Source organism: Acomys minous (assembly GCF_964271855.1).
Source record: "Acomys minous genome assembly, chromosome: 2".
NCBI classification, from domain to species: Eukaryota; Metazoa; Chordata; class Mammalia; order Rodentia; family Muridae; genus Acomys; species Acomys minous.
This window is the reverse complement of record NC_140484.1, coordinates 47,911,310-47,937,477: the sequence shown is the minus strand read 5'-3', so window position 1 is coordinate 47,937,477 and position 26,168 is coordinate 47,911,310. Positions and strand designations below refer to the sequence as shown.

Genomic DNA, 26,168 nt, shown 5'->3' with positions numbered 1-26,168 from the left:
CCTGATCCCTGCTTTCTGTTTTGGGTAGTTGAAGGGAATGTCTTCAGCCAGCCAGGCTAACTTCAAACAATGTGTAGAATCAAGAGGCGCAGCTACTTCTTAAAGAGCCTTCCACCTGTAGAAAAGGAGTGTCTTGTGGGCGTGGCCACCACCTCAAGCACCTTCTAGGGAAGGGCGGTGAGAAGGTTCTTGTTTAGGTGGCTGTGAGGTATGGAACTGCCCCAAGGGAAGCAAATTATAGGCGTTTTCTGGCCCAGAAGTGAGAGGAAAGGTTGATGTTTGTCAAAGCAACACCACCCACCACGTGAAGGAGGAGTTTTGGCTTGGTGCAGTTTGGTCATCTGAGTTCAGTCTGCACAGTGACCCGGGCAGCATGACGCCCAACTGGGCCAGGACAAGGACGGGCAAGTTGGAGCGTGCCTATGTTGGGCAATGATGCAAGCTCAGAGTGCCAGATTGCCCAAGGAGCAGTGAGGGGGCGGCGGGGGCCAAGCCGTCTGCTACTCCTTCCCCCGCGCACCCTGCACCACCACTGGGGACCTTCTGTGCTCCTGCTCTGGGTGCAGTTCCAAGACTGCCACCAGGAGGCGGTGTGGCAGACTGCCCTAGCGGGAAGAAGGTGTGGTATTTTCGTTGGGGGAAAGACTTGTGACTCGCTGAGACCTCACCATCTAAAGAAAACGCATTCTGGCAGTGTTCTCGAGGCTTCAGCTGGGGGATGACCGGGAAGAACTGGCAGAGAGAGACCGAGCTACTGCGCTGTAGCTTTCGTCAGAAGGCTCCAGTTTCTTAAGTCCAGTGCTAAGGGTGGTGCTGTGGAGGCCACAGAAGACTATTCAGCACCAAGGACAGGGATAGCCGGGCTGCATTAGTTTCAGTACCACGGGCAGCGCCATAGCACACTGTCGCTCAGTCCAAATCGCTAACCCTGAGACCGGCATCTTGTAATATAGTGAAATAACACACACACACAGGAGGGAGCCTCAGGCACCGTAAGTTCTAGCGACAAGGCTGAGAACAGAGAGGTGAATGCGTATCCCAAGGTCACACAGCTGGTGAGTGGCAGAGCTGGATTCAGATCCCCACCAGTGTGGGGTCCCTCTCCAGTTACCTCTTTTCCTTCTTAAGCATCTCTGGAAGCTGCTTCACATAATGTTGCATCTTCAAGAGCCCTTGAGCTGGCGAAGATTAAGTGTACTCCCCTCCCCCACCCAAAGCCCTGGCTGAGGATTTGAAATTCAGCATGGATGAGTCCTCACTCATGTGGCTTTAGTGGCTCCAAGCCTCAGGTGGGAGGAAGTCAGGGAAGGACAGGTGCCCTTCCTGGCCCGTAAGGAAGCCTGTAGCCTGGGGAGGTAGAGTTGAGTCATCAGTATTGAGGAGTTGTGCAGTGCTCTGAGATCCTCCAATGAGATACAGCGCAGCGTTCCAACCCCAGGCTCTGTTCTGCTGTGTATTATTAATAACAATAAGATGCTGATTTAGGCCAAGGCACAACAATGCATTATTCATAGGAGTAACTAGTGGTCAAGGCTCCTACTTAATCATCACACATCCCTGATGCTGCCCCCGCTCCACACCCCTGCTGGAGAGGCCCTTCATGCAAGCTCCTCCTTTCTTGGGTTCCTGCTGTTTTGACGGATGCAATCGTTTTCATGGCTACCCAGGCAGCTCATCAGCTTTGGGAACAAGGTGGGCAGGGAGAGCAGCAGGTTCCTGGATAACTTGGCTAGCTATCCTTCACAGAGCTGACACTTGAACCTGTCCATCCTGAACGGCCTTGATCCCCCACAGCTTCTGGCCTCAACCGATCTTTGTGGTCTACAGATGGTCTGCGTCCCCTCCTCTTCTTTTGAGGCGGAAGACCAGTGCTCAAAGCAATTCCAGGCCTCCCTGAGCCAGGAATTGAGGGAGGTGAGGGTGGCTGTGCTGTGGGGAGGAGGTTACTGAACAGAAGATGCCCTCATGACCTCCATTAAATGCGATAATGGATGTGAAACCTTTGGTAAACTGTCCAGCACTTCACAAACTGTTCCACACAATACAAATGTGAGCCATTATTCCCCAGGCTATGATAATGTCTGCTGAAAGAGAGGGCAGAAATAGGGAAGGCGTGGATAAGATCCTGTAGCTCGCCAGGCCTCGCCCCTTGATGAGGAGTCTGAGTGCTTGTGGATCCTGACATGTCCCTATTCAATTCTTGCTGGACCGGCTCCTGGCCCGTCCGGATAATCCTTCATTCGCTGTTTACTCACTTGGCATCTCTTCTGAATTCTAAACTGTCTGCATGCAGCCGGCCTCTGTGGCCCCTGCCAGCATGCTCTCCCTAGCTCACTCACGCATTATCTGTTTTTATTACAGTCAAGGTTGAGGAGGCTTGCTTGTGTTAAGCCCCTATTTTCAGTTACTTGTAACTTTCCAAAAACAATTCCCCTCAGGCCTCCTCGTGTTCTCGCTCCAGGTGAGGCCCAGGGTGTTGTGGGCTCCTCCGCCGCTTTCTGAAGGACACTCCGAGACAATGTCCGGGAGGGCATAAGGGAGGGCCAAGACCCAGCCTTCCTTGGAAAGGCATGCTGAGATCTCTCCCTTCCTTTTTCCTGTTCTCCCACCCATCTCATTTTCTCTTTTCCTTGCAAGGAGAGAGCTGCCAGGCTCCAAGGTGGGTGGCCTGGAAGGAGGAGTTTCTGAGTGAAGAGAGGACAGAAAATTCTACTGGCTGCCAAACAGCAGAGCTTTGCCTGCCTGCTTGGGCTTCAGGGTTTGGCTGAGTGGTTCTGTCTTCCTTTCTCACCACTTCCTGGCTTTCTCGTGTATAGTGGGTTGGAGGAAGAAGGGAGGTGACACAAGCACCCAGAATGTCCCTTTCCCATGTCCACATTACCTACCCCAGGGTGGTAGGCTCTGTCCACTTGTAAATGCTTCCCCACCCCCCTGAGTTTCCATATATTCAGCATGCACTTGTAAGGGGGGCTGCTTCCTGTGGAAAGCTATGACTCCACCTTGAAAGCCATCCTGGGGGCTGAGGGAAGCACTGCACAGTGCAGGGTCAGGTGGGAGGAGGCGGGCTCGGGATGGAAAGGTGCTGAGAGACGTAGACCCAGCCACCCCCAACTCTGTTCCACCCCTCCATACTGGCCTTGGGCACAACCTCAGCGTACTCTTTGTTTTTTGTTTTTTGTTTTTTTCCACTCCCAGTTCCAGCACCTGGCCCCCAGCTTCTTCTGGGGCTCTTAAGCGGGCTGAGCTTGTACCAACTGAGAATATTTTATCAGGCAGGCACCTGGGGGAAGATCCCCAGGCAACATATGCCAGGGGGTGTCTGAAGTGCTGGGGAAACAGCCCTGGCTCCTACTGGGCAGTTCTTGAGAAAAAGCTCTGTCTTAGGTTAGGGTTTCTATTGTGATAAAAGGCACAACGATCAAGGGCTCCTTGGGGAGGAAAGGGTTTATTTTATCTCACAGTTCCCTATCACAGTTCATCATTGAGAGAAGGCAAGGCAGGAACTCAAGTGAGAACCTAGGTGCAGAAGTCATGGAGGGACACTGCTCACTGGCTTGCTCTCCATGGTTTGTTCAGCCTGCTTTCTTGTACCATCCAGAACTGCCTCCCAGGGGATGGCGCCATCCACAGCGACGTGGGCCCTCCCACATCAACCGTTAATTAAGGCAAGTGTGGTGGGGACATTTCTCAGTTGAGGTTCCCTCTTCTTAAATGACTCTATTTTGTGTCAAGTTGACAAAAACAAACAAACAAAAATCTAGCCAGGGACAAGCCCTTTCACTGACTTTTTTTTTAATCTTGTGTTCACTCTGTCTATTCCTTTTCCCTCTTGCTGTGGAATGTTTTAAGACATAGCTCCCCTAGAGGGGAACAGAGGACAGCCGTGGGACATAGGTCCTGCAAACCTCAGGTCCCATCCTAGTTTCACCTCTCTCTTGCTGTGTGCTCCTAGGCAGGCTCTGAATCCTTCGGACCCTCAGTTTCCTTCACTGTAAAATGGGCACAAGAAATTTACTTTCATTCAGGTGTAGTGGCCTCATACCTTTAGTCCCAGAAACGCTGGAGGCAGAGGCAGGTGGATCTCTGAGTTCAAGGCCAGCCTGGTCTATATATTGAGTTCCAGGACAGCCAGGGCTACACAGAGAAACCCTGTCTTACCAGCCCAATGCGCGTGCGTGCACGCGCGTGCGCGCGCGCGCGCGCACACACACACACACACACACACACACACACACACATTTATTTTCAAAGAGGCACTGATGGCTGTGGACCTGATTCAGTGTATCAACAACTATGACTAAAAGTACTTGGTAAGGAGGTCAGTGGCGTGCAAGCTGGGGATGCCAAGAAGGAGCCGCCAGGAAAGGGGAAAGTCCAGGTTGAGAGCGATGGGAAGGAGTAGGCACAGGCAGTATGCATGTCACCATCTATGAGTAGAAACGTGACTGAATTTGGGAGAAGAGCTATGTATATATTTCTGGTAGGCCCAGTAGCCCTCCTATAGCACGGTCTGGGCTACATGAGCAGTCGGAAGATATGGCATTACCTTCATGGCCTTGGTTGAGGGAACAGGTCTATGCCCAAGGAAGGGGAACAAGACAGAAGGTCAGCTAGTTCTTTCTTGGAGGAAGAAGACACTGCTATGTCCTTGGTGGGGGCTTCCTGAGGGAAGTGGACTTTCCTGGACCTGGATGCTGGCATGCGTTTATTTAGCAATTATCTCCACAGCCTCTCTGTGGGTGTTTGGCTGCAGAGGTTGTGGACCTGGGGTCTCAAGCCCCCAGGTACTCCCAACATGGGAAGGATATGGAGAGCTAATTATGAATCTCGAACGGTGAAGCTGTCATAGGCCCAGTGCATAGAAGAGTTTGTGGGAGGGCTGGAAAAATGGCTCAGTGGTTAAGAGAACTGGCTGTTCTTCCAGAGAACCAGGGTTCAATTTCCCAGCACCCACATGGCAGCTCACAACTGTCTGTAACTCAAATTCCTGGGGACCTGACACCCCTACACAGACGTATTGGCCAAATACACACAGGCAAAACACCATTGTATATGAAATAAAAATAAACACTTTATTTTTTAAAGTCTCAATAGTACTTAAAAAAAAAAAGAAAGAAAAATGAAAAATGAGAGGCAGCGAAGACCATCTTTGGTCAAGCGCCTTGAAGAAAAGACTGTAAGGATCAACCATCCAGTCAGCTTGACACAAACCTAGGCATATCTAGGAAGAGATGGTCTTAGTTAAGAAAATGCCCCCATCTAGATTGCCTGTAGGCAAGTCAATAGAGCATTTCTTGATTAATGATTGGTGGGTGAAGGCCCAGTGCACTGTGGGTAGTACCACCCCTGGACAGACGGTCCTGTGGTGCATAAGGAAGCAAACTGAGTGAGCCAGGAGGAGGGAGCCTGTAAGCAGCATTCCTCTGTGGCTCCCACTGCAGTTTCTGCCCCCTGCTTGAGTTCTTGCCCCGACTTCCCTCACTGATAAAATGGTACCTGAAAGTGTAAGAAAAGCCAGGCGTGGTGGCGCACGCCTTTAATCCCAGCACTTGGGAGGCAGAGGCAGGTGGATCTCTGTGAGTTCGAGGCCAGCCTGCTGGTCTACGGAGTGAGTCCAGGACAGCCAAGGCTACACAGAGAAACCCTGTCTCGGGGCGGGGGGGGGGGAGTGTAAGAAAAAAAAATGCCCTTTCCATCCCCATTCCATTCCTTTTGGTCATTGTCTTTATCACAGCAATGGAAACCTAACTAAAACATCATGTAAAGCCCCCTACACGTGAAGTGACTGGCCTGGGTGGGAAGGAGGGAATTGGGTGTGGCTAGGCAGTACAGTAGAGCATGTCTCGTGACGTCAATCACTGTAGCATGGTGGGAAAGCACAGGCTCAAGGATCTTGCTTCTCCAGGCCTCTGCTTCTTCCCCTGTCAGCTGGCAACAGTGAATAGCCCAAGGTTCTAGAGATAGTCTGTGGAAACTTCCTGGTGTGGTATCTGCCACTGTGGGTGATGTCCCAATGAATGTTGGCTGCCATTTAGTCCTGGTGGCACCACACCAGGAGAGTGGAGGCCTGATCATCAACATGGGAAGAGAGAGCACTGAGACCTACCGTGGGCAGATGGTCAATGATGGGGCTGGGCTTGAACCCAGGTCACGAGCTTCCAGGAAGCTTACTATACCTGCTTTGCTCTATCTGGGAAGAAAAAGCCAGACGATACGAGAGTGTGCAAATGACAGCCATCCCAGGAGCAAGAATTCCAGGCCAGAGGAAGCACCTGAAAGCCCTGGCCTCTTGAGTGATAAGAATGGACTGGACATCTGCTCATGGCCCTGGCCATGCATATGCATGCATATGTGTGTGCAAGTATGACTCTGTCAGAGATGAGTCTCCGTGCTGTGTGTGTACATGAGAGGGCTGCGGTGCCTCTGTCTGTGGTCTTTGTGCATATCCCTGCCCTCCCCCTACCAGGCAGCCAGTGAGCTTGCCCTCAGAAGTCCATTGCCTCTCCAGCAGCCTCCCCAGGGCATCCCAGCAGCCCGCGGTCCTGTTTGATTCTGTTCATCCTTAAATCATGGCTTGCTGACGAGATGAGAGGCAGTGGAAGCAAAGCCTTACCAAGGACTGCACTGGGTCTACAGTTCACACCTGAGGCCCAGCCTGGCTTCCAGCTGTTGCTCCGACTCCCCATCCTTATGTCCCAGCCCTTCCCCCTTCCATTCCAGAAGCACCCACTGATGCACACGATAGTTAAGCTTCTAGAAGGCTACTTCCTGGGGTAGGGGGTGGATAAACATGCAAAGTAGCCAATAAAATATGACCCTTGGCCTCTGCTGTCCTGGGGCAAAATGAGACTGGACCAACTAGCGCTTCATTGACTTCTCAGTGAGCCCAGCTCCCTGCCCCAGATATCTCTGGTCCAGGGCACAATGCAGTAATGCTGTGATAATAGCCAACATTTACTGCTTACTCTGTGTCAGGCCCTGTGCTAAGCACATTATATGTGCTAATTCCTGTTAGTCTCCCAGTCGTCCAAGGAAAACTGTGCTATTTTTAGCCCCCGGTCACAGGTAGAGAAACCAAGGCATGCAGGGATCAGGTCACATGGTTTGGAAGAGTCTGAGCCAGAATTTGAGCCCAGAAGTCTGATTCTAGAGCCACAGCACTTAATCACTACACTCTGAAGGGTGCTGCAGGCATGGTGTAATGGGAACACTGACACGGAAGACAGGAACTCTCGTTGGGCAGATTAAGGAAGGCTGCATGGAGGTGTTTTCCTCAGGGTCCTGACAACTCAAGGGTTTGTAAGGCAAAGTTTGGCACAGAAGGAAGAATAAACAGGGTCTTGGTTTGGAATGTGCGTGCGTGCCCATGTGCGTGCGTGTGTGTGTGTGTGCGTGCGTGCGTGCGTGCGTGTGTGTGTGTGTGTGTGTGTGTGTAGAAGAGAAAGGCTCTAAGAACTGTCATTGACGCCTCTCCCATCTCTTCCCTTCTATCTTGTTTGGGTGACAAATGAGATAACATATGCAGGCATTGAACATTCAACAAATATTTACTGAGCACGTCTTTGTGTGTCACCAAGGATACTGGAGAGAGTGGAGCACTGACAGCCTCTGTCTTGACAGGTCCAGAAGGGTGGTACACAGTGGGTGCTTAATAAATGGCAGCCTCTCAGGGCTATTCATTCATTCTTCCCACACCTAGTATATTATTAAACACCTACTATATACCAGAGTTCAGCCTCCGTGATGGAATAGTGTTACCTAAAGAACCAATCCTCACCCTATACGCCCCCAATCCTGAAACCGACCCCCTCCCTGCTGCTGCTGTGGAGCTGATGTGCTAGAGAGAGAGAGTTCTATGCATGGACAGCTAGGCCCCTTCAGAAGGGGGCCACCTCCTTGGTTCTCCTTTCTTTGAGGTCTGATTGGGGGTGGTATGGGCCAGAAGACAGGACTCGTGTTGGTCATGAAGGCTGAGTTCCCGTGTGATGACATAGCCAGCACAGCCCTGGGGGGTGGGAGGGGGACGGTGAACAGCAGCAAGCCTGAGCCCCCACCTCCCTCCCTGGACACCCCTACAATTGGCTCAGCATGCTGGTTCTGCTTAGTTCCTGGTTTGCCCTGCCTCCCAGGTCTCCCAATGTCATCTGTCTGCCCTTGTCTGTGTCTCACCCCTGGGGACCCAGGAAGTCTCCTCTGCCCAAGGAGAGGTCGCGGAACTCCTCCCTGGGCATAGGCTGTCTAGGGCTGTAACATTTCCTTTCCTCAAATGTTAATGTGCTGGTGATAAGGGGACTTGAAACCATGTATGTCATCTGAGGAAGGGATAGAAGAGCTGGGGCGGCTTTGCCTGGAGAAGACTTGAAGGAGACATGAGAACTGTCGGCAGGGATTCAGAGGCCTGTCATGCGGCAGAGCAGCCCGGGGGGCAGGCTGAGGACCGCGGCTGCGAGTTCCAGGGAGACAGATTGGACTGAGCACAAGCCACAGCAGCCGCCTCGGTGGTGTCTGCAGGAGAGCCAGCCTCCTGCAGGAGCAGCTCCCTGTCACCACCAGGGCTATCCAGAGGGGATCATGCATCATGGGGCCTGGCTGTTTGACTTCCAAGGTCCCTTGCAGCCCAGGGACACAGTGACTCCATCCTCCGGGAGTGGTTCCTTCAGGCTGGCAGTCGAGAACAGGCGTGTGCCCCTTGATGGTAACAGCACTTGAGGGCATGCTGGCCAAGGACATCTTGTCACTTTTATCCCCAACATTAGTGCAATTTGTAATGGCAAGCGTTTGTTTCACCCTGCCTTCAAGGGCTGTGCGAAGGATGCTGAGGGGGTGAGGGATCCTGTGGGGGAGGAATCAGCTCCTTGAAAGATAATAGCATCCACACTGCAGGAGACCCTAGAGCCACCATTCCAGAAGGAGTCAACTTTGCTCAGCACCCCCTTCTCTTCAAATGTAATTTTCTACAAAAGCCCAGGATGTAATGCCAAGGGAAATGATGCTGATTTGATTGAAGAAGGCTTCGGCTTTCTCTGCATAGAATCTACCTCTACAGCCCCCAAGAGAGTCCCGGAAACACTAGGTGCTCCAAAAAGCTCACTCTGAGAACCACCAACCGATATCCAAGGCAAGGAGTACGGACTGCAAGCCAGGCTTTCTGGGCTTGGACCTCAGTTCTCATCCACTAGCTGATTGGCTGAACGTGATGTCCGAGCCCTCTAAGCCTCAGTTATCCCATCTGTAAAATGAAACTAACTTCATCTTCATCTCATTTGTTGCCATGAGGATGAAGTTGTCCCCGTAGGTGAAGTACCCTTGAGTTAGGAAGGGTCAACACTTTCACATATGTTGACACTGATGTCCCAGATATCAAGGACCATGGCCTTAGGGCAGCTCATGCTTGCTGCAATAAGGGGTTTCTTGTGACTAGGGATGAGCAGTTTTGTATAGAAGTAGACTTTGTGGGCTGGCAGGTGGTGGCCTGGTGAAGGCTGTGTGAGGATGACGTTTCCTGGGAGGTCTTAGGAAGTTGGTTTGACCCAAACAGCCTTCTAGAAAGATTGTGTAGTAAATAGACTCCATGGGGTGCTGCAGTGGTGGTGGGAGGGAGCCTAGGGGCCTGAGAGCTGAGAATGACCACCCAGCCCTCTTCTGTGAGGCCTCTATGAAGGAAAGACCCAGAGGAGAAGAAAGGCAGAAGCTAAAACCACAGGAACCAGGACCAGACAGATATCGTCAACTCTTAATTACCACAATCACTGGCACTGAGAAGCCCAGGCAGGCTCCTCTGTAAATAAACTGCATCTTCTTGATTTAGGACACATCCCAGTGCACACATATTTAGAGCTTATGTGTGCTCCTTGGTGCTTTTTCTCCGCTCGCTCCCCCACATGGTCATTTTTGGTCCAGGTTTTGCGTTCTGTACATTTGTTTTGGGCTAATGTTTACAACCCCCTGTGAGGAAAACAGGGGAGGCTGTTAAATATGCTTTTCCAGAGGAGAGACCTGAGCTCATACAAGAACCAGAGTTAGGAAACAGGATCTGTGCAGAAACCTGGGTTTTCCTTCCACAGTGGCTCTCCGCCCCTAAAGTACGAGATCCCAGAATGCTTAAGATGGAAGCTCCAAGTGGCTCTTGTGAGCTTCTGGGACCTTACAAATCCTGCGGAGGAGGCTGGAGCCCACAGGCATGAATGAGAAGGCTGAAAGGAAGCCTGGGGCTTTAGGATGGAGCTGAAGGCAGGAGAAGGCTTCCAGCCCAAGGAGAGTTGATGTGGGCAGAAGATTACAGAGACTCCCTTTTGATTATACATGTCATTGTTGGGCCTTGGCCAAGCCGTAAGGGAGCCTGAAGGTGCTCAGAAGGCAGATGTCCTTTGAGCTGGTGGCTGTTCCGAATTGGGTGTGGCATGTGGAAACACAGGAAGACCACACAGAAGTAGTGGCTCTTCCAGAGTCCTTGACGCACCTGAGGGGCACATGTGTCCTCTCCCTTTGCAAGGGCAAATGTTTCGAGTTGCACAGATAGAGTCACCAAGCAGTGGGTTTCTTCCATTTGTATTGACGAAGAAGCTGAGGCACTGAGCAGGGAGGGACTTCCCAGGTTCAGGTAGCAAAAGGCAAAGCTGGGAGTGGAAAGTGCCAGAGAGAAGGTGGTAGTGGTGAGGTTGTTCTGGGGGCTCTAGGATTCTGTGTGGCCCTGGCCCATAATGCTCTGACTGTGCGTGTCCTCGTCAGGGGCGCCCACCCGCGATGTCTTGCTGGTCTCTGCAATCATCACCGTCAGCCTTAGCGTCACTATCGTCCTCTGCGGCCTGTGCCACTGGTGTCAGCGCAAACTGGTAAGGCTCTTGTTGGGGGACCCTTTGGGGCCGGGCCTGACCCTGCACTCTGCCATACTGCAATCATTGGCTTCCGAATTCTATGGAGCGCTTAAGCTGACCTGTCTGCCCACAGTCAGGAACATGTGCACAGAACTTTACACCGCAAGCTTGCACATACTCACCCCCTTCCTTTGCCTGGGTCTTGGTCCTATACATCTTTTTATACTCGGACACACACACAGGGGGACACATTTGCAAGAGCATCGCACGAGCGCGTGCGCTCACATGCCCCACCTCGCGCATAAAGAACTGCAGACACACACGCGTAGACTGAGAATTGAGGCCCTTGGAACCCCGGTGCGTCGCACCCCTCCTTTCCCTCCCCACCCCCAGTGGGCGTGGCCAAGGCATGTAGCCTTCTGACCAATGAGGAAGCACCTCCCGCCTCGCGCCCCCCCCCCTCCAAGCCGGTTGCACATCCATCCTGATTCTCCTGGTTTGTACAAGCACAAACGGCTTCTTTTCATTTTTAACGAGGGCTGGGGAATTAACGAGCGGGATTAGGCTATCAATAAGTAACGAGATTGTCAGGAGAGACATTTATCACCCGAGGGCGCCGGGAGGAAGAGCTGTGAGCCACCGGTTCCTCCCGAACTCTGCAGCTAGGCAGGTGCTGCCGTTCCATAGGGCCCCGTGAAACAGGGAGGGGAGGGCGGGCGCTTCAGCCTTCAGTCCTCCCTCCCACCCTGCCCAGAAGCGCAGTAGGACTTGTGAGGGTTACAGAGAGCGATCTCAATAGAGGCCCCGAGATGCCCCAAGTGCAGGCAGGGATCAGGCACTCTCCACCCCTTATGCCCACCCCACCTCCGGCTCAGAATGAGATAGTTGGGAGCAGCATACACAGGACAGGCTGAAAACTAAATCTTGGACCCTGAGTGAGTAGAGGCTGCGTGCCCCGACCCATTTAAGAAGAGAAAGGGTAGGTGCCTTTGAGAAAGGATTTGAGGGCTGCTAGGAAATCCACGAAGCTGATAACCCAGCATGGTTCCTTCAAGGATGCAAATTCATTTACTTTGTGAGTCTCTCCATTCTGGAGAAGAACCAAAGGCTCAGTTCCCTGTGTGAGTGTGATCCACCCCCTGCTGTGGGCAGGTGTGTAAGCTAGCTAGCTGCCTTCCATTGTTCCTTGGTCCATTGTATCTGCCTCAAAATTCCAAGAGAGGTATCATAGGGAGTTGAGCTTCGTGCCCTGGATACCAGTGTCGTCTGAGACCTTGGAAGCGGCTGCTATGCAGCCTGGTGTGTGCCTTGTTGCCTTGTTGTAGGGACCAGTTAGACTGCCTGTCTGTGTTTGGAGGCAGAAGAAGAAGGTCGCATGAGCTGGTAACTGGGTGCGTGCGTGCATGCGTGCGTGTGTGCTGAGCCAGGGATGTGTATCATTTCGTTAGATCCTTGTGTAACTGAAGCCTGCCCTATATCCTATTCTCCCCTGCATATGCACTGGGCCACTCTGTGTGGTGGTGGGGAGGGGGGGGGCGTGCTGCGCACACACGTGTGAAGGCACTCTTTCAAAGACCAGAGTACAAATAGCCTCAATCCCACAGGCACTCATCTCCAATGGGAACAGAGTATGAGGCAAGTGTGTAGTGGGTGGGGCACCTAGGAGGGTCTGAGGCAGCATTTTTTTTTTTTCTGGCCTGACCACACTACACCCTCTAGCCAGGAGCCTTCCCAGGACTCTAGACCTGCTCTTCAGAGAGCATTGCTTTCTCAGTGCCCTCCATCCCAACCGTACCACCCCAAACTCCTGGCACCATGGATTCCCTATGACACGGCCCTTTTTACTCAGACTATTTCCTCAGTCTTTAGGAGGAGCTTTAAATGCTATCCTCACAAACAGCAGCTGGGCTCTCCTTGCTTTCCTGTCCCCTCAGTCCCAGTGACATGATACCTTGACAGCCCAGATCCCATTTCCAAACATTAATAACTTCCTTAATCTCCAGCTGGCTTTCTCTAGATCATCCTGGCAAGCCCCCACCCTCACTTGGGCTCCTACCAAACCACTGTGCAGACCATCCCTTGAAGCTCGCCTGGGTTTTCTGTGATTTGCATTGTCCTTTGAAATTCTCCCTGCCCTAATCCCAGCCCTGCCCTGGGTCCTGTCCCACATAGCAAGCACCCAGGCTCCTGCTCTGGAGTTACTCACTGAAGCCAGCAGGAAAGGTTCTTTTAGCTGCAGAATCTCTCCCAAACACCTCAGGCCATCAAGATCACCGGCTCGAGCCCTGTGTGGTCTTGAGGAAAGGGTAGCTGGGCATCCTCAGAAGAGGATGTTAGCCAAGGCAAGCTCTCCTGCTGATACCTCAAAGGAAAAGGAGAAGGTGTGTTTCCAAGGTCTCCCTCAGAAAAGCCCAGCCCCATACTGCCCTGATGCTGGAGAGGAGTGTGACTCTGGCTCCTACCTAAGGTCCTTCCGAAAATAGCCCTTGGTGACCACCGCATGGCCCAGCCCTTGGTTGACCACAGCATGGTCCTGCCCCTGATGGTCCCAGTCAGTATTGTGAATTCTTTAGGATTTGAACCTCTAAGTAGTGAATGGTGAGAGGGACCATAGAAACGTGAGCGAAGTGTGACTTTGTGGGCCTGGGGGCCCCAGCATCTCTGTATTTGAATGTGAAGATCTGAGCTCAGGGAAACAGCTTGAGGCCTAAGCCCCAGTGTGGATAGGGAAATAGAAGGGCGCTTCCATTGGTGCTGTGAACTACCTGTAGATACCAGGTGCCACTCTAGGTGCTAGAGAGAGAATAGCCTTGCTTTTGTGGGGCTTTGTACCAGGGTATAGGAGCTGACACAAATAAACAGAGAAAGTGATGCTGTCTGGACCAGGAGTCTCTTTTCCAGTGGACCCACCTGGTTACGTCAAACTATCCCAGGAGAGAGGAAAGAGAGGTCAGAGAGGGGGAAGACTTGGCCAGGGTGACATGGGGCACCTGTGGCCTTCCTGGGCCCAAATCTAGGTGCCCTGAGGTACAGAGGTGCCACAGGTAAGATGGAGGGAGGGCTATGCATTCCACATACTTCCGGGAGTCTTGCTGCAGTTTCCCGAGATTCCAGTGGCTGGGAAGGGGCTGCAGCTGGCAGAGGCAGGTGGGAACATGGCCGTGGCAGCTCTTATTCAGTTTGGAAGAATGGAAGAATTGACTGTTATGGCTGCAATGTTGGTGCACGTAAGGAAATGTTGAAGCATACATGTGTGTCTGTGTGTCTGTGTTTCTGTCTCCACTCTGCTAGGTCAGGGCCAGTTAGTATCTAGTGGTAAAGGGAGCTGCAGGACAGACCTGGTCCCTGTCCAGCCTGCATCCTCGAACTGCCTGCACCAACCGGGGCCTGGCCCATGGGATGCTCGTGAGGAGTGAGGACGCTTGGTGGCAGCCAGGAATGTTAATGGGGCCAGGCTCTGCATGAGCTAAATTTAGAAACCCAAACTGAGAAGGTGAATGGTGCTCACCTTCCCAGCAGCCGGCCTAGCCGGTGCTGTTCTTCCCTGCACTGGTGGACCTAGGATGCCCACCCCTGCCCTGCTTCTTGACTGCCCACACTGAGCTAAGCAACTCAGGGGAGCTGTCCAGGGGCCAGACTGCCTTGGAGGCCCCCAGGGTTAGGATGTACTCTCTCTTCTGAAAATTATCTCTTCCAGAAGCCTTGTCCCTCCTTCCTAGCCCTTGAGTCCTCCTAGCATGAGGACCCCCCCCAGGGAGCCCCCAGGCAATGACCAACAACCCTGGCAGGCCCAGGCACGTGGACTGCTCCCCGCCCCCGCCACTCACGTCATTGGCCACTGCCAACCTTGCCCTGCAGGATGCCGCCCCCACCATCTGGGGGTGGTGACGTGGACATTGTGACGTGGCCAGGCGCCTGAGAGCCGTCTGTCCATGGCAGAGGGAACTGTGTTTCTGGGAGCCGGGCCAGAGGCCCAGGAGACAGGCAGACAGGATGGCCTGATACCTGAGGGTCAGGCATAAAGGATCCCTTGTGGGTAGAGGCAGGTCCTAGAACCCACAGGAGGCCCAGCCAAGGGACAGATACCTCACAATGGCATCAATCCCTCACACTGACTCTGGGTTTTCTAGTTTTGCTCCTTTCCTTTGGTGGCCCTGTTCTGGGGGCATGGGGAATGTCCATATCTCACCCCTCAGGAGTAACCCTGATACTGTCTCCGCAGGGCAAACGCTACAAGAACTCCTTGGAGACGGTGGGCACGCCAGACTCGGGGCGTGGGCGCGGTGAAAAGAAAGCCATCAAGTAGGTGCCAGGCTGCTAGCTTGTGGGGTACACAGATAGCCCAAATGGGAGAGGCCCCTTCTTCCTGTCCTTAGACATGGCCACACACATATCTAGTGTCCTTCTCACTCCCTGAGGCCATGGCTGTTCCTAGCCCCTTGGTCTCAGAACCCTGGATGACCCCAGGGCTCCCTTTTTCTGCTTATGCCCCAGACCCCTAGACTTTGCAGCCTCCTCAAGGCTGCCTCTCACCCACCGCTCTGTATGTGCCGTGCTGATTCTTCCACCCAACTCTTAACGTCACACACACTGTCCCCGCCCTGCTGCCAAGGCCCTGGGCCCTCCAGCCTCCTCCCCAGGATCTTACTGATGGCCATGGAACCCCTTCCTCATAGGCTGGAGTCTTTTTCTCACACTCCACTCTCGCAACCTTGAACAAACCATGAGGACACTCCACCCAGCCTCAGTGCTGAGCTCCAGGGAATCAGGCCCATGGGGAGAGGCTCTGCCCTCCTATTGCATCTTGCCCCCCTTCGGATCTACTGGTTGTAGCCTGACTAGGGTTCCCTACTGAGATCTAAGAGCCTAGTCCATAGACCAAAAGTACCTTGGCCAGCTCTCTGCTGAGAGTCGCTGGGAGACAATAGAGAACCCCAGGTCTACCAAGGCCTCAGGATCTGAGATTGGAGCTCTCAGCACCTTATTCTCCATGGAGACCAGGTCTTCACAGGGAGTTCTGTCCGGTCCATCTTCCACTCTAACCTGGATGGGATCAAGCCTGCTGGCCAAGGAGCTTTGCCTGGAAGCTGAGCCCCACGCCCCAGTCCTACCTGTACCCCTCCCCTGTCCCCTCTAGGCCTCCACTTTCACTGCCCCTTCCCCCGCACCCCTGCATACTCTTGCCCCTCGTGCATCTCTCATTCTTCCCCTTACTCCCTTATCCATTCCCGGGGGGGGGGGGGGGGGCTCCCTCCTTGCCCCTCCTCTTTTTTCATCTCTTGCTCTGACCCTGTTTGGGGCTTTCAGAGAAGTTGTGGGGCGGTTGTCTGAGGCGGGGGGAATGACTAGAAGGGTGGGCCGACTGAGGGCCTGGGTGGGTGGAAGGCTCAGAAGGAGACCACGGGGAGTCTTTGAAGCTGAGTTTGGTTGCACGCTCTAGTGTTCAAAGTCAGGAGCTGGTGGGACTCAGGGGCTGCTGCAGAACACAGGCTCTGAGCTTTCTGAAGGTGGGGGTTGAGGATCACGTGAGGGGGAGCAGGAGGCCATTTCCACTCTGGGCTATTTGAAGCCCCAGGTGAGGACAGGTTCTCATAACCTGCCTAGACAGGGGTGCTCATGACAAAGCAGGCATTCTAGACAGGGTCCTCCTTAAGAGAAAAGGAGGGCATCAAGGCAGGAAGCGGGCTACAGCCAGGACCCAAAAGGGCTCTCTTTAAAGCACAGTGAGGGCAGAGTGTTCCTCTGATACCCTATAGACCCATGGTGAACAGCTTAAGCCTGGTTCAGCCTGAAGGGCTATCTGAGCCTGCTTCTACCTCCCAGACCCTCTTCCCCCCGAGCACAGAAGCCAGTACTCATGTCTGTGTTCATGTGTTTTCCGTCCTGGGCAATTTATTTACTGCACAACTCCCCCATGGGCTTAGGACTTCCTCCGAAGGAATCAAGTTGTCCAGGGTTCTGGAACACTGCATTCTCCAGCAGTGATTTCCCAAACTGTGTTCCTCACAGTACCTGTGCCTCAGAAATGATGACCACATCCACAGGTTCACAGCCACCCAAGTCTGGGAAACACTGCTCCCCCCAAGTCCCTTTCGGTGATACTGATGGTCATTGACACATTTAAGACTCGGATAAGCTTCTGCAGTAAAGGAACCCGTTTCCCCAGCTTTCTTTTATGAGAGATCTTTTGGAGCACCATAGTAGAAATCCAAGTGGCCCCAGCACTCAGGGGCAATGATGCTGGGTGGGGACCTGGAGGCGGCGTGAAAAGGGGGAGACTGCCAACCTGCTGCATTCCTTTAACACCTGATGCAGAGAGTCTCCATCCAAGGAAGGCCTTGCTGGGGCGCAGGGCCATCAGAGTATTTCTGATGGGCATGAGATCTTTTGTATTGGGAGTATTTTCCACTGGAAACGATGGTGCCTCCCTCCCCCTACCCTGCTGCCCCACTGTCTCTGTAAGCTGGCTCAGGGCCTGGGCTTGAACTTCATGCATACACTCTCCTATGAGACATTTTCAAGGTGTATCTAGACAGTTAGTGGCGATCCGCCAGGGATGTCAAGGCCACCATCTCCTCTGGGCCCATGGTGGCAGCCCAGCTTCTCATCTCTCTCTCTCTCTCTCTTTTTTTTTTTCCTTCCTCGTTCCTGAGTCTCAGATGGAGCACCGAAGTCAAGACCTAGCTTTCAGACACATGAGAAGCAGCTCCCCTCACAACAGCTGAAGACACAGGGGAGAATGGCCCCATAATGCCAGGCCCCTAGTCATGTTTCCCCTCACCTAAGCAGGCACACGGGCTAGATCCTTCCCCTAGACCCTTACTCCAGCAGCATTCCTGTCACCCATGCATGGCTCCCTTCTAGCTCCCTGTGTCCTAGCTCCCTCTTTCCCTCAGCGCTGTCACTTTGGGAGCCCAGGAAGTTAGCAAGTTGTCAGTGGCTTCTGGATGTCCAAGCCATGTTCCGCAGGAGCTCAGCTGATGTCTCCTCTATATCCCCACACAGAAATCTCTACATCCTTTGTGATCTCAGCATGTCAGCAGGGAAGGACAAGGGCACAAGAAAGCGTCCCAGCAGGCCAGGCCAAGTGGCATACTGTGGGTCCAAGGCTGGGCAGGTCCCATTGGCCTCACTGACTCCTTCCACATAGGCCCCAGAACAAAGGATCTTGATGACCCTTGATGATACCCTCTCTGAGGTCAGAGGCCAGACTACCTCCCTCATCTGGAAGCCTCAGCCAATCGGCCCAATTACCCTAATTGTCTCAAGTCCCTATTTGTTTAAAATGATGCCTTCTGCTCACCCAGTCTCATGGAAACCCTGTTTTCCAATCTCACAAGAGGTAGAACGAAGCCAGGGGACATGTTAGGCCACTGGAGAGAAGATAGGAAAAGAAGAAAAGCCAGTCTTCTCCTTTGATGGGAAACTGAGGCCAGAGAGAGACAGGTCCAGCTACCAGCAGCAAGACTTGCCCTACTTTCCAGCACCTTCTAACACTAAACTAGCACCTTCCCCCTCCTCCCAGCGGACCTTACCCTTTGCCATCCAGGCCTTGCCTGCCACCCCCACCCCCATTCTGACCTCCCTCCTCTCTCATGGTCTTTCTCTCTCCCACCAGCTTCCTAGGCACGAGGCTGTCCCGTCTGCCTGCAGCCTGTCTCCTTCCTGTGCGGCTTCCCTGGCCAGCCTTCCAGTGCGTGTGTGTTTGTACGGACTGTGTGTGCCTACATCGTTGTGTGAGTGCAAGGATGCCTGGCCCAGGTTGCAGTGCCCATCCGCCCTCCTGCCTTTCTTCCTCTGCAGGAGCAGACCCTCGAGGCCCCACCCTCTGTGTGCCCCCAGGGGCCCCACGTCCCTTCTGGTCCCTTCTGCCCCCACAGGACTTGCAGTTCTGGTCTCTTCTTGTATCTCCCTGTTTTCTCCCCTCTCTCTCTGCCCCTCCAGCGACCTAGACAGAGACTTTTGGAATAACAATGAAAGCACAGTGCAGCAGAAATGGAGCTCCTATCCTCCCAAGGAGTTTATTCTAAACATTTCACCCTACGCCCCTTATGGCGACCCTCGACTGTCCCTCAAGTGAGTGACTTTACCTGGTTTGATCAATATGTACTGAATTATCCGCGCACAACCCACCCTTCCCTTCTCCTGCCCACCCCCCACTTCCTCTCCTGCTCCTCTCCTTCCACTTTCCCCTCCATTCATCCCATGGGCAGGCTGGCCATGGAGACGAGCAACCCCTCCTGCCCCCCTGCCTGCCCACTCCTCTCCTGTGACCTCCCCCCAGGGCCAGCCATGCAGGAGTGCCCCCTCCGCAGCCACTCCTGGTCCCCGGCCACGCCCCCTGGCTCCCCACCCTCTGTGCAGTCAGGATGGGGTTGCCCGTTTTGGTCCCTCCCTCTCGGTTGTGGCTCGCTTTTTTCCTCCCCCCCGCTGTGTGCTGCGGCCGTGGCTGCTGGTGGTCGGTGGTCGGTGGTCGGTGGTTCGTGGCGGTGGTGGCGGTGATGGTGGTGGTGGTGGTGATGAACTCTGACTAACACGGCTTTCTCTCTCTCCCTGCCTGGGGGCCTCCTGGCCTGGACAGCCCGCTCTTCCTCCGTCGTTAACCCTTCGTTGTCCTGTGGGATAGAGTTGGAGGTGGCTGCCCTCCCCCAACCCCCACCGCTCCTGCCCTAGGCGGTGGGGAGGGGCCCCCTCCATTGTCGTGGTGCGTTGTTCTCTGACCCCAGCCCGCCCGGTCCCCTCTCTCCTCTGCAGGCTCCACTGTTAACCCATTTGCAGTGCTGATGTCTCTCTTTCTCTCTGTCTGTCTCTTGTCCGTCTGTTTCTCTCCTCCTCTCTCACTGTCTCTTTTTTCCTTTTATCTGTCGATGTTTTTCCTCTTCTCCCTCCCCTCAACCCCCATGTGTGGCCTGCCCTCTCTCCCCCACCGCCACCCTCGGTGCTCCTCTGGCCTGGCTGCCTCCTGCCTCCAGTGGCACCCTCCTGTCAGGCGCCAAAGTGGCCACTGCGGCGGCGGGGCTGGCGGTGGAGCGGGAAGGCCGGCTGGGGGAGAAGCCGGCGCCGGTGCCACCACCCGGAGAGGACGCCTTGAGAAGCGGCGGGGCTGCCCCCAGCGAGCCGGGCAGCAGTGGCAAGGCGGGGAGAGGCCGCTGGCGGATGGTGCAGAGCCACCTGGCCGCAGGGAAGCTCAACTTGTCCAAGTGAGTGATGGCACCCCATGGCTGCCAGAGCCGCGAGCTCAGGCCTGCCCCCACCAGGGTGGACAGCTGGACCCCTGGCATGCCCGCTGCTGCCTCCAGAGGTGCCGTCCTTGGCCCCTGGTTCATTCCATCCTTCACGAGACTCTGCCATCGTCCTCGCAATCCGGCACAACCAGCTCAGGCATATGCTGTCACATTCAGGCCTCTGGCAGCCTCCCATTAATGTCTTCCTTTGCCGGTGACCAGGTCATTCCATTCTCTGTCCCCAAAGCAGCTTCACTCCAGTCCTTGGGCCATCCCATCCTCTTTGACTGGCCACCCCATCTCAGCCATCAGGTCATTCCTCTGTGGGCAGCAGGCCCTAGGTTGTCCCACCATGGGACCATCCCATTCCTGGGGAAGCAGGCCCATCTCTCCTGGTGTTTACACGCTCATCAGCCAGTGGGCCTTTCCTCTTTTGATCAGCTGATGGCTCTAGACCCAGCCTTGAGCCATTCCATTTTGAACGACATCATCTGCTTGCCCCAGCCTTGCTTGTACCATGACACCATCTACCACAGGGTCTCATCTGTGAGCAGCAGCCAGGCCGCCCTGAATGGTCATCTCATCCCAGCCATCCCCACTGGCTGGCCCTGTCTTGGTCAGTGAGCTGTCCCACTGTTGGGAGTTCTTGGGGGTTGAGATTGTTGAGCCCCACAAGCACCTCCTTTCAAATATCAGGGGGTGGTCAGAAGAACAGTCCTTTTTTTTTTTAAGTGCTGCCTGGGCTTACCAAGCAGTAATGCATTGTTCACACAGCCTGGTCTGTCAGCCCGCTAAGGCTACCTTATTCTCCTCTTGGCTTTCAGAACTTCCAGTCTCCCACAGCAGAGCTTTTGCAAGCCCCAGAGCTTGTAAACCATAAGTACCTCACAATTTGAACATGGGTTCTACTTTGAGCTGTTGACACTGTCTCATTCCCAGTCAATGAAATACCCTCCCCCTTAGAAGGCCAACAGTTTTGACACCTTCTTAGTGTTGGGCCACCCAGCTCAATTCAGGGCCCTCTTGGTCCTCTTCAGAAGACCCCAGCCCCACTCCATTCAAGACCACAGAGGACTAGCAGGCTGAGTGCTCATTTGTTCATTGCCTCAAGTGGACACAAGTCCATTTCTTCCTGATACATGGTCTCAGGAATGTCCCCTAGAGGTGGATGCCTCATTTCCCATCAAAGAGCCAAGCCCCCGCCCAAGCCCCAGGCTCCCCGAGCCAGTCTCTAGGTTGACTGGGCTTCCGTGGCATTCACTCACTGGCTTCAGGCCTGGAGGATCCAGTTTTAGTTTCCTGTGACTGAAAGATTGTAAATTGTACTAATTTGGGATGTGATAGGAAACTGAAATGAGGTCGGTGAGGAGACAGAGAAGACGGTGTGCACCCCTCCCCCAGCTGGCCTGCCCTACCCACATTGAGCTGTGGGCCTACCAAGGCTGGCCAGACCTTGGCCTGCCCTGGAGAGAGCCCTGATTCCCAGCCCAAGTCAGGCCAGGCAGCTGCCTGCCTAGAACCCCAGCTACAGCCACGTTTTGCTTTCTTCTCTCATTCTGTCCTTCTCTCTCTCTCTCTCTCTCTCTCTCTCTCTCTCTCTCTCTCTCTCCCCCTCTCTCCCTCTCTTTCTCTGCCCACTCCACAGGGGCCACCTAACTATTGTCTTTTGGTTCCCAGAGTAGGTTCAGGGGGGAGCATAGCTGAGGTCTGGCTGCTGTGGTGAACGTGGCTTCCAAGGGCCCTGGGACCTCCTTCTATTACTCCCGGGATATACTTGGTCATCCCATGGCCCTAGAGGTGGACCAACCCTCTCTGTAAAGGGCCAAGTGACATCTAGGAAATATTTAGGCATTGCAAGCCAAGCCACATCTTTCACACTGCTCAGCCCTGCCATTGTAGCGGAAAAGTAGCCTCAGATGGAATGTAAACAAATGCCAGTGGCAGCGGTCCAGTAAAACTTTATTTATAAAAGCGGGCAGTGGGCCAGATTCAGCTTATAGGTCATAGTTCACCACATCCCGCTCCAGACAGCAGAGTTGGAAAGGAAGAAGAGGCTGGAGCCTCAGACCCAGGGAAAAGGGATTTGCTTGGAGTTGTTCAACACAGGGTCTGGCACTTGAGTGATAGCTTGTCCCAGTCCCGTTGTATGAGTTGCTAACCAGAGTTGATCTCTGGTCAGAGCACAAAACAAGCAAGAACACAAAAGCTTAAGGGAAAACACAAACTCCTGCCCCCAGGCCCAGGCATGGGAGCAGTTAGTGGTACAGACCTAATCTCAGCTCTGAAGAAGGCCACTAAAGGCCTGCTTACCCTTCTGCCTACAGCCAAGCAACTAGGGCCCAAAGAGATATAAAACCTCATGTAAAGTTGCCCAGTTAATAGTGCCAGAGATGGGCTGGAGAGATGGCTCAGTGGTTAAGAGCATGGTCTGCCCTTCCAAAGGTCCTGAGTTCAATTCCCAGCAACCACATGGTGGCTCACAGCCATCTATAATGTGATCTGGTGCCCTCTTCTGGCCTGCAGGTAGACATGCAGGCAGAATACTGTATATATAATAAGTAAATAAATAAATATTTAAAAAAAAATAGTGGCAGAGATGAGCTTCGAACCCAGGTCTCTCTGGCTCTACATCACCTCTCACCAGTCAAGACCTGCTTTCCTGGCTACCCTTCCCCTGTTTAGAGATGCTGGCGGGCCAATGCACAGGCATCTGCCTGTACGTAAGAAGTGGGATAGCTCACTCTCAGAATTAGAGTGAAGCCAGAACAGTGCCTCCTAGAATTCCCCACTCTTGTCTGCTCTTTCTTTGGTCCACACGTCTGAGTGGGACTGGCTCCCTAAGTACCAGGGCAGGATCTCCTAGTAGGAAGTTAGAGACCTGCCCCAGAACTGAACCCCAAGACTGCTCTGGCCATGGGGCAGGCTTCTGTGTGTGAATCTGCCTTCTCTTCCCCTCCCCTCCAACAAAGTGTGAGGAACGGCTGCCCTGCCTCCTCAGCCATTACTAGGCCAACCCTGTGCTGGCCTGGATTTCTTTTCTGTCTCCAAAGGACAGTAGTAGCTAGAACACAGAGGCAGATGTTCCTAGTGTCCCCTAGTGAGATGGCAAGGGGGTGGCAGCAGCTCCCTGCCCCTCCCATTCCAACATGACAGGCAGTCATAGGGCCCTGGGGACCTGCCTTCACCACGCAGCTGCCACAGCTTCTGTGGCCCACTCAGACCAGCAGAGAGGTCGGCCCAGACAGAGGTACTGGGGAACCAGCAAGCTAAGTCCAGAGGTGGGTGGGTGGGGCCAGCCTGGGGACCTCCGGGTGGGTGAGGTGGTGGCAGCGACTGCAGCAGTGACAACTCCGATGGAGGCCTGGCGAGGTCCAGCCGAGCGTGCCCTGCACTGGGGCCTCCCAGCCCTGGCCCTCGGCTTCTTTCTCTTCCACTGTGATCCCTTCACCTGCTTCTCCTTTCTCTCCTCTCCTCCACCTGCCCCAAGTTTCGAGGACTCCACCCTGTCCACGGCCACTACCCTTGAGTCTATCCCCAGCTCCGCGGGAGAGCCGAAATGCCAGCGACCCCGCACACTGATGCGGCAGCAGAGCCTGCAGCAGCCGCTGAGCCAGAACCAGCGGGGCCGGCAGCCCAGCCAGCCCACCACCAGCCAGAGCCTGGGCCAGCTGCAGGCCCACGCGGCCTCGGCACCGGGCTCCAACCCCCGGGCCTATGGTCGGGGTCAGGCTCGGCAGGGCGCTTCAGCCGGCTCCAAGTACCGGGCAGCTGGGGGCCGCAGCCGCTCCAACCCAGGCAGCTGGGACCACGTGGTGGGGCAGATTCGAAACCGAGGCTTGGACATGAAATCCTTCCTGTAAGTCCTCCCCTTGACAGGGGCAGCTCCCCACCTCCCCCACCCAGCCTCTTTCCCCCCAAGTCTCCTTGGGAGCCGTAGGAGCAGAACACTTTCATTCCTCCATGTCCTCAACAGTGTGTCTGGCAGGTTTAAGGGGTCCTCTTCCCCAGCCATTTGTGACTTATATCCAGAGCTCCACCATGAATGTCTTTGTATCAGAGCCCCTAGAACTCCCTCACTGCCCCTGAGGCTTGAGAAGAGAAGCCACCCCCCAAGTTTAATGAGAACACAAAGTGCTCTGGAGGTCCCTGAGATCTACCCCCCCATTAGTGCCCAGCGGCTCCTGTCACTGTGCCAGCCTTGCCTCACTCTGCCCTTCCCTCCTCCTTTCCCAACCCATCCCTGTCACTAAATCTCCAGAGCTCTGCCACCCTCCCTCCCATGTCCCTTCTCTGTAACTGGACTCTGCTGATCTTTCTGCCCCAAGCATCCTCCCTCCCTTGTTTCCCCGTCCATCTATGCCTGACCTCAGCCGTATCATAATGACCCCTTCCCCGATGAGGACAAACCTGAGCCACACCCGCAGAGCTGCCAAGTATGGTATTTCTCTCAAGGACCCAGCCTGGAGAAGCAACACCAAGGTCAAAAGCCATTGACCTTAACTGCTTCCCTGGCACTTGCCTGACCACCCCCACCCTCACAGGGATAGTCACTCTAGGAGCTGAGATATGGGCCTATGTGCCTTGGTCCAGCCACGAGGGCATCATAACCACCACACAAGTGTTTCCTGTTCTCCGCGCGTAGGGCAGCACCATAAGTCTGGGGGGAAAGCGGAGAAGCCCAGGGCCAAAGCGGAACTCACTGGAAAGATACAGGGCTTCCAGAAAGCAAGCAAGTTTCTCAAAGCACATAGAGAGCCCAGCCAGAGCTTCCGGCTCAGACACAAGCCATGCTTCAGAAAGACCCTCCCACAGAACCAGCTGCCCACACCTGGTTACAAGAGACCCATGCTGTGGCCCACCCGCCATTCTGCCCAAGGCTGCCCCTGGGAAATCGGGGAAGCCTGTCCAACTGCCTCTGGGGAAGGCAGTCAAGTGCTGGCACCAGAGAAGATGTCCAGAAGGCCTCCTGTCTTAGCAGTGGATTGTTCTGGAATGGGTGCTGTTGGCCATGGAGTAGGAGGTCGAAGGAACTGGTTCCATTATGGCAGGAACTGAAGTGAGGGTCAGCTGGGCCCCACCTGACCTTAGGCTGGAGTATGCCCACCTACCCTCTTCCTGTTCTTCCTGCATTGCTTAGGCCAGGGTCCATGCCTAAGCCCCACCCCTACCCCCCAGCAGTAGGAGAAGCCCAGGTACCAACTCTTCCTAAGCAACCAGATTACTGATGGGCATGACTTAAATGCCAGCATCCTGGGGCATGGCTCAGATGCCAGCATCACATGCCCACGCTCCTGCCCCCACAGCAGCTCTCTCGCCCTCTTGCCTGCTGGCCACCTCCAGGCTCAGCACATCTTCTATTTATCCCTCACAGGAAGGGGTTGTGTGCTCAGTCTGTAAAGGCCAGATACTTTAGGCTTCGCAGAACACATTCAGTCTCTACCGCATGAGGTTTTCCTTTTCCCCCTTAATGTTTTCAGACTTCAGAACCCATTTCTAGCTACGTACAGTACAGAACCATTGACAGGTTGAGGTGTGTCTTACTGAGGCCCCAGAATCCGCTTGAGAGGGCCATATAGGCCTTGCAGGAACTTGCCCTCCCCTGGCATGAAGGGTGCATCCTTCCTACTTGATAGGTATAACCTCATCCAAGCAGACCAGCTTGTCTCCCCCACGTCCAGCTCTGCCCCTCATCCTTGCCCTCGTGGCCTGCAAAGCTGCAGAGAATGACAGTCTGGGTATTTATGCAGAGGAACAGCTCGGTTTTCAAAGAAGACCAAAAGCAGTATCTGAAAAATGCATTAACTGGGGGGGAAAAAAAAACAACACGTGTTTTCACTGAGTTCGCTTTCCCCCAGCTCAACTAGCTCTGAACAGCCAAATGGAATTTTACCGACTTAGACATTAGCAATAGGCAGGAGCAAAAGAAGCCAGGATCCGGCCTGAGGGAAGGGGAGAGTTGAGCCCCAAAAGTTTGATGCCAGCACAAGTGTCAGCTTGGTGGGGCTGTGGCCAAGACAAAGACTCAGAAGAAGGACACCTCCATGCTTAGTTTCTGCCCCTCACTGAGACCCCCGTGGCACCTCCCATTTTCTACAACTTTTATGCCCTTGTCCCTCACTCCAGATGCTAT

At 54.2% G+C, this 26,168-nt stretch overlaps 1 protein-coding gene across 7 annotated transcripts in view; it reads left to right on the top strand.

Annotated features, from left to right (window-relative positions):
• Window positions 1–26,168, top strand: part of SYT7 (synaptotagmin 7) — a 62,578-nt gene that overhangs the window by 13,390 nt on the left and 23,020 nt on the right. Inside the window, exons 2-6 of one of the 7 annotated variants that reach the window (XM_084774076.1) lie at window positions 10,729–10,832; window positions 15,037–15,116; window positions 18,759–18,890; window positions 19,787–20,014; window positions 23,526–23,894. In XM_084774076.1, coding sequence (XP_084630202.1) covers window positions 10,729–10,832; window positions 15,037–15,116; window positions 18,759–18,890; window positions 19,787–20,014; window positions 23,526–23,894 — 913 coding nt within the window. Of the gene's footprint in view, window positions 1–10,728; window positions 10,833–15,036; window positions 15,117–18,758; window positions 18,891–19,786; window positions 20,015–23,336; window positions 23,895–26,168 lie in introns of those variants that run through there. The other 6 variants (XM_084774077.1, XM_084774078.1, XM_084774080.1 and 3 more) reach the window with 6 other exon arrangements.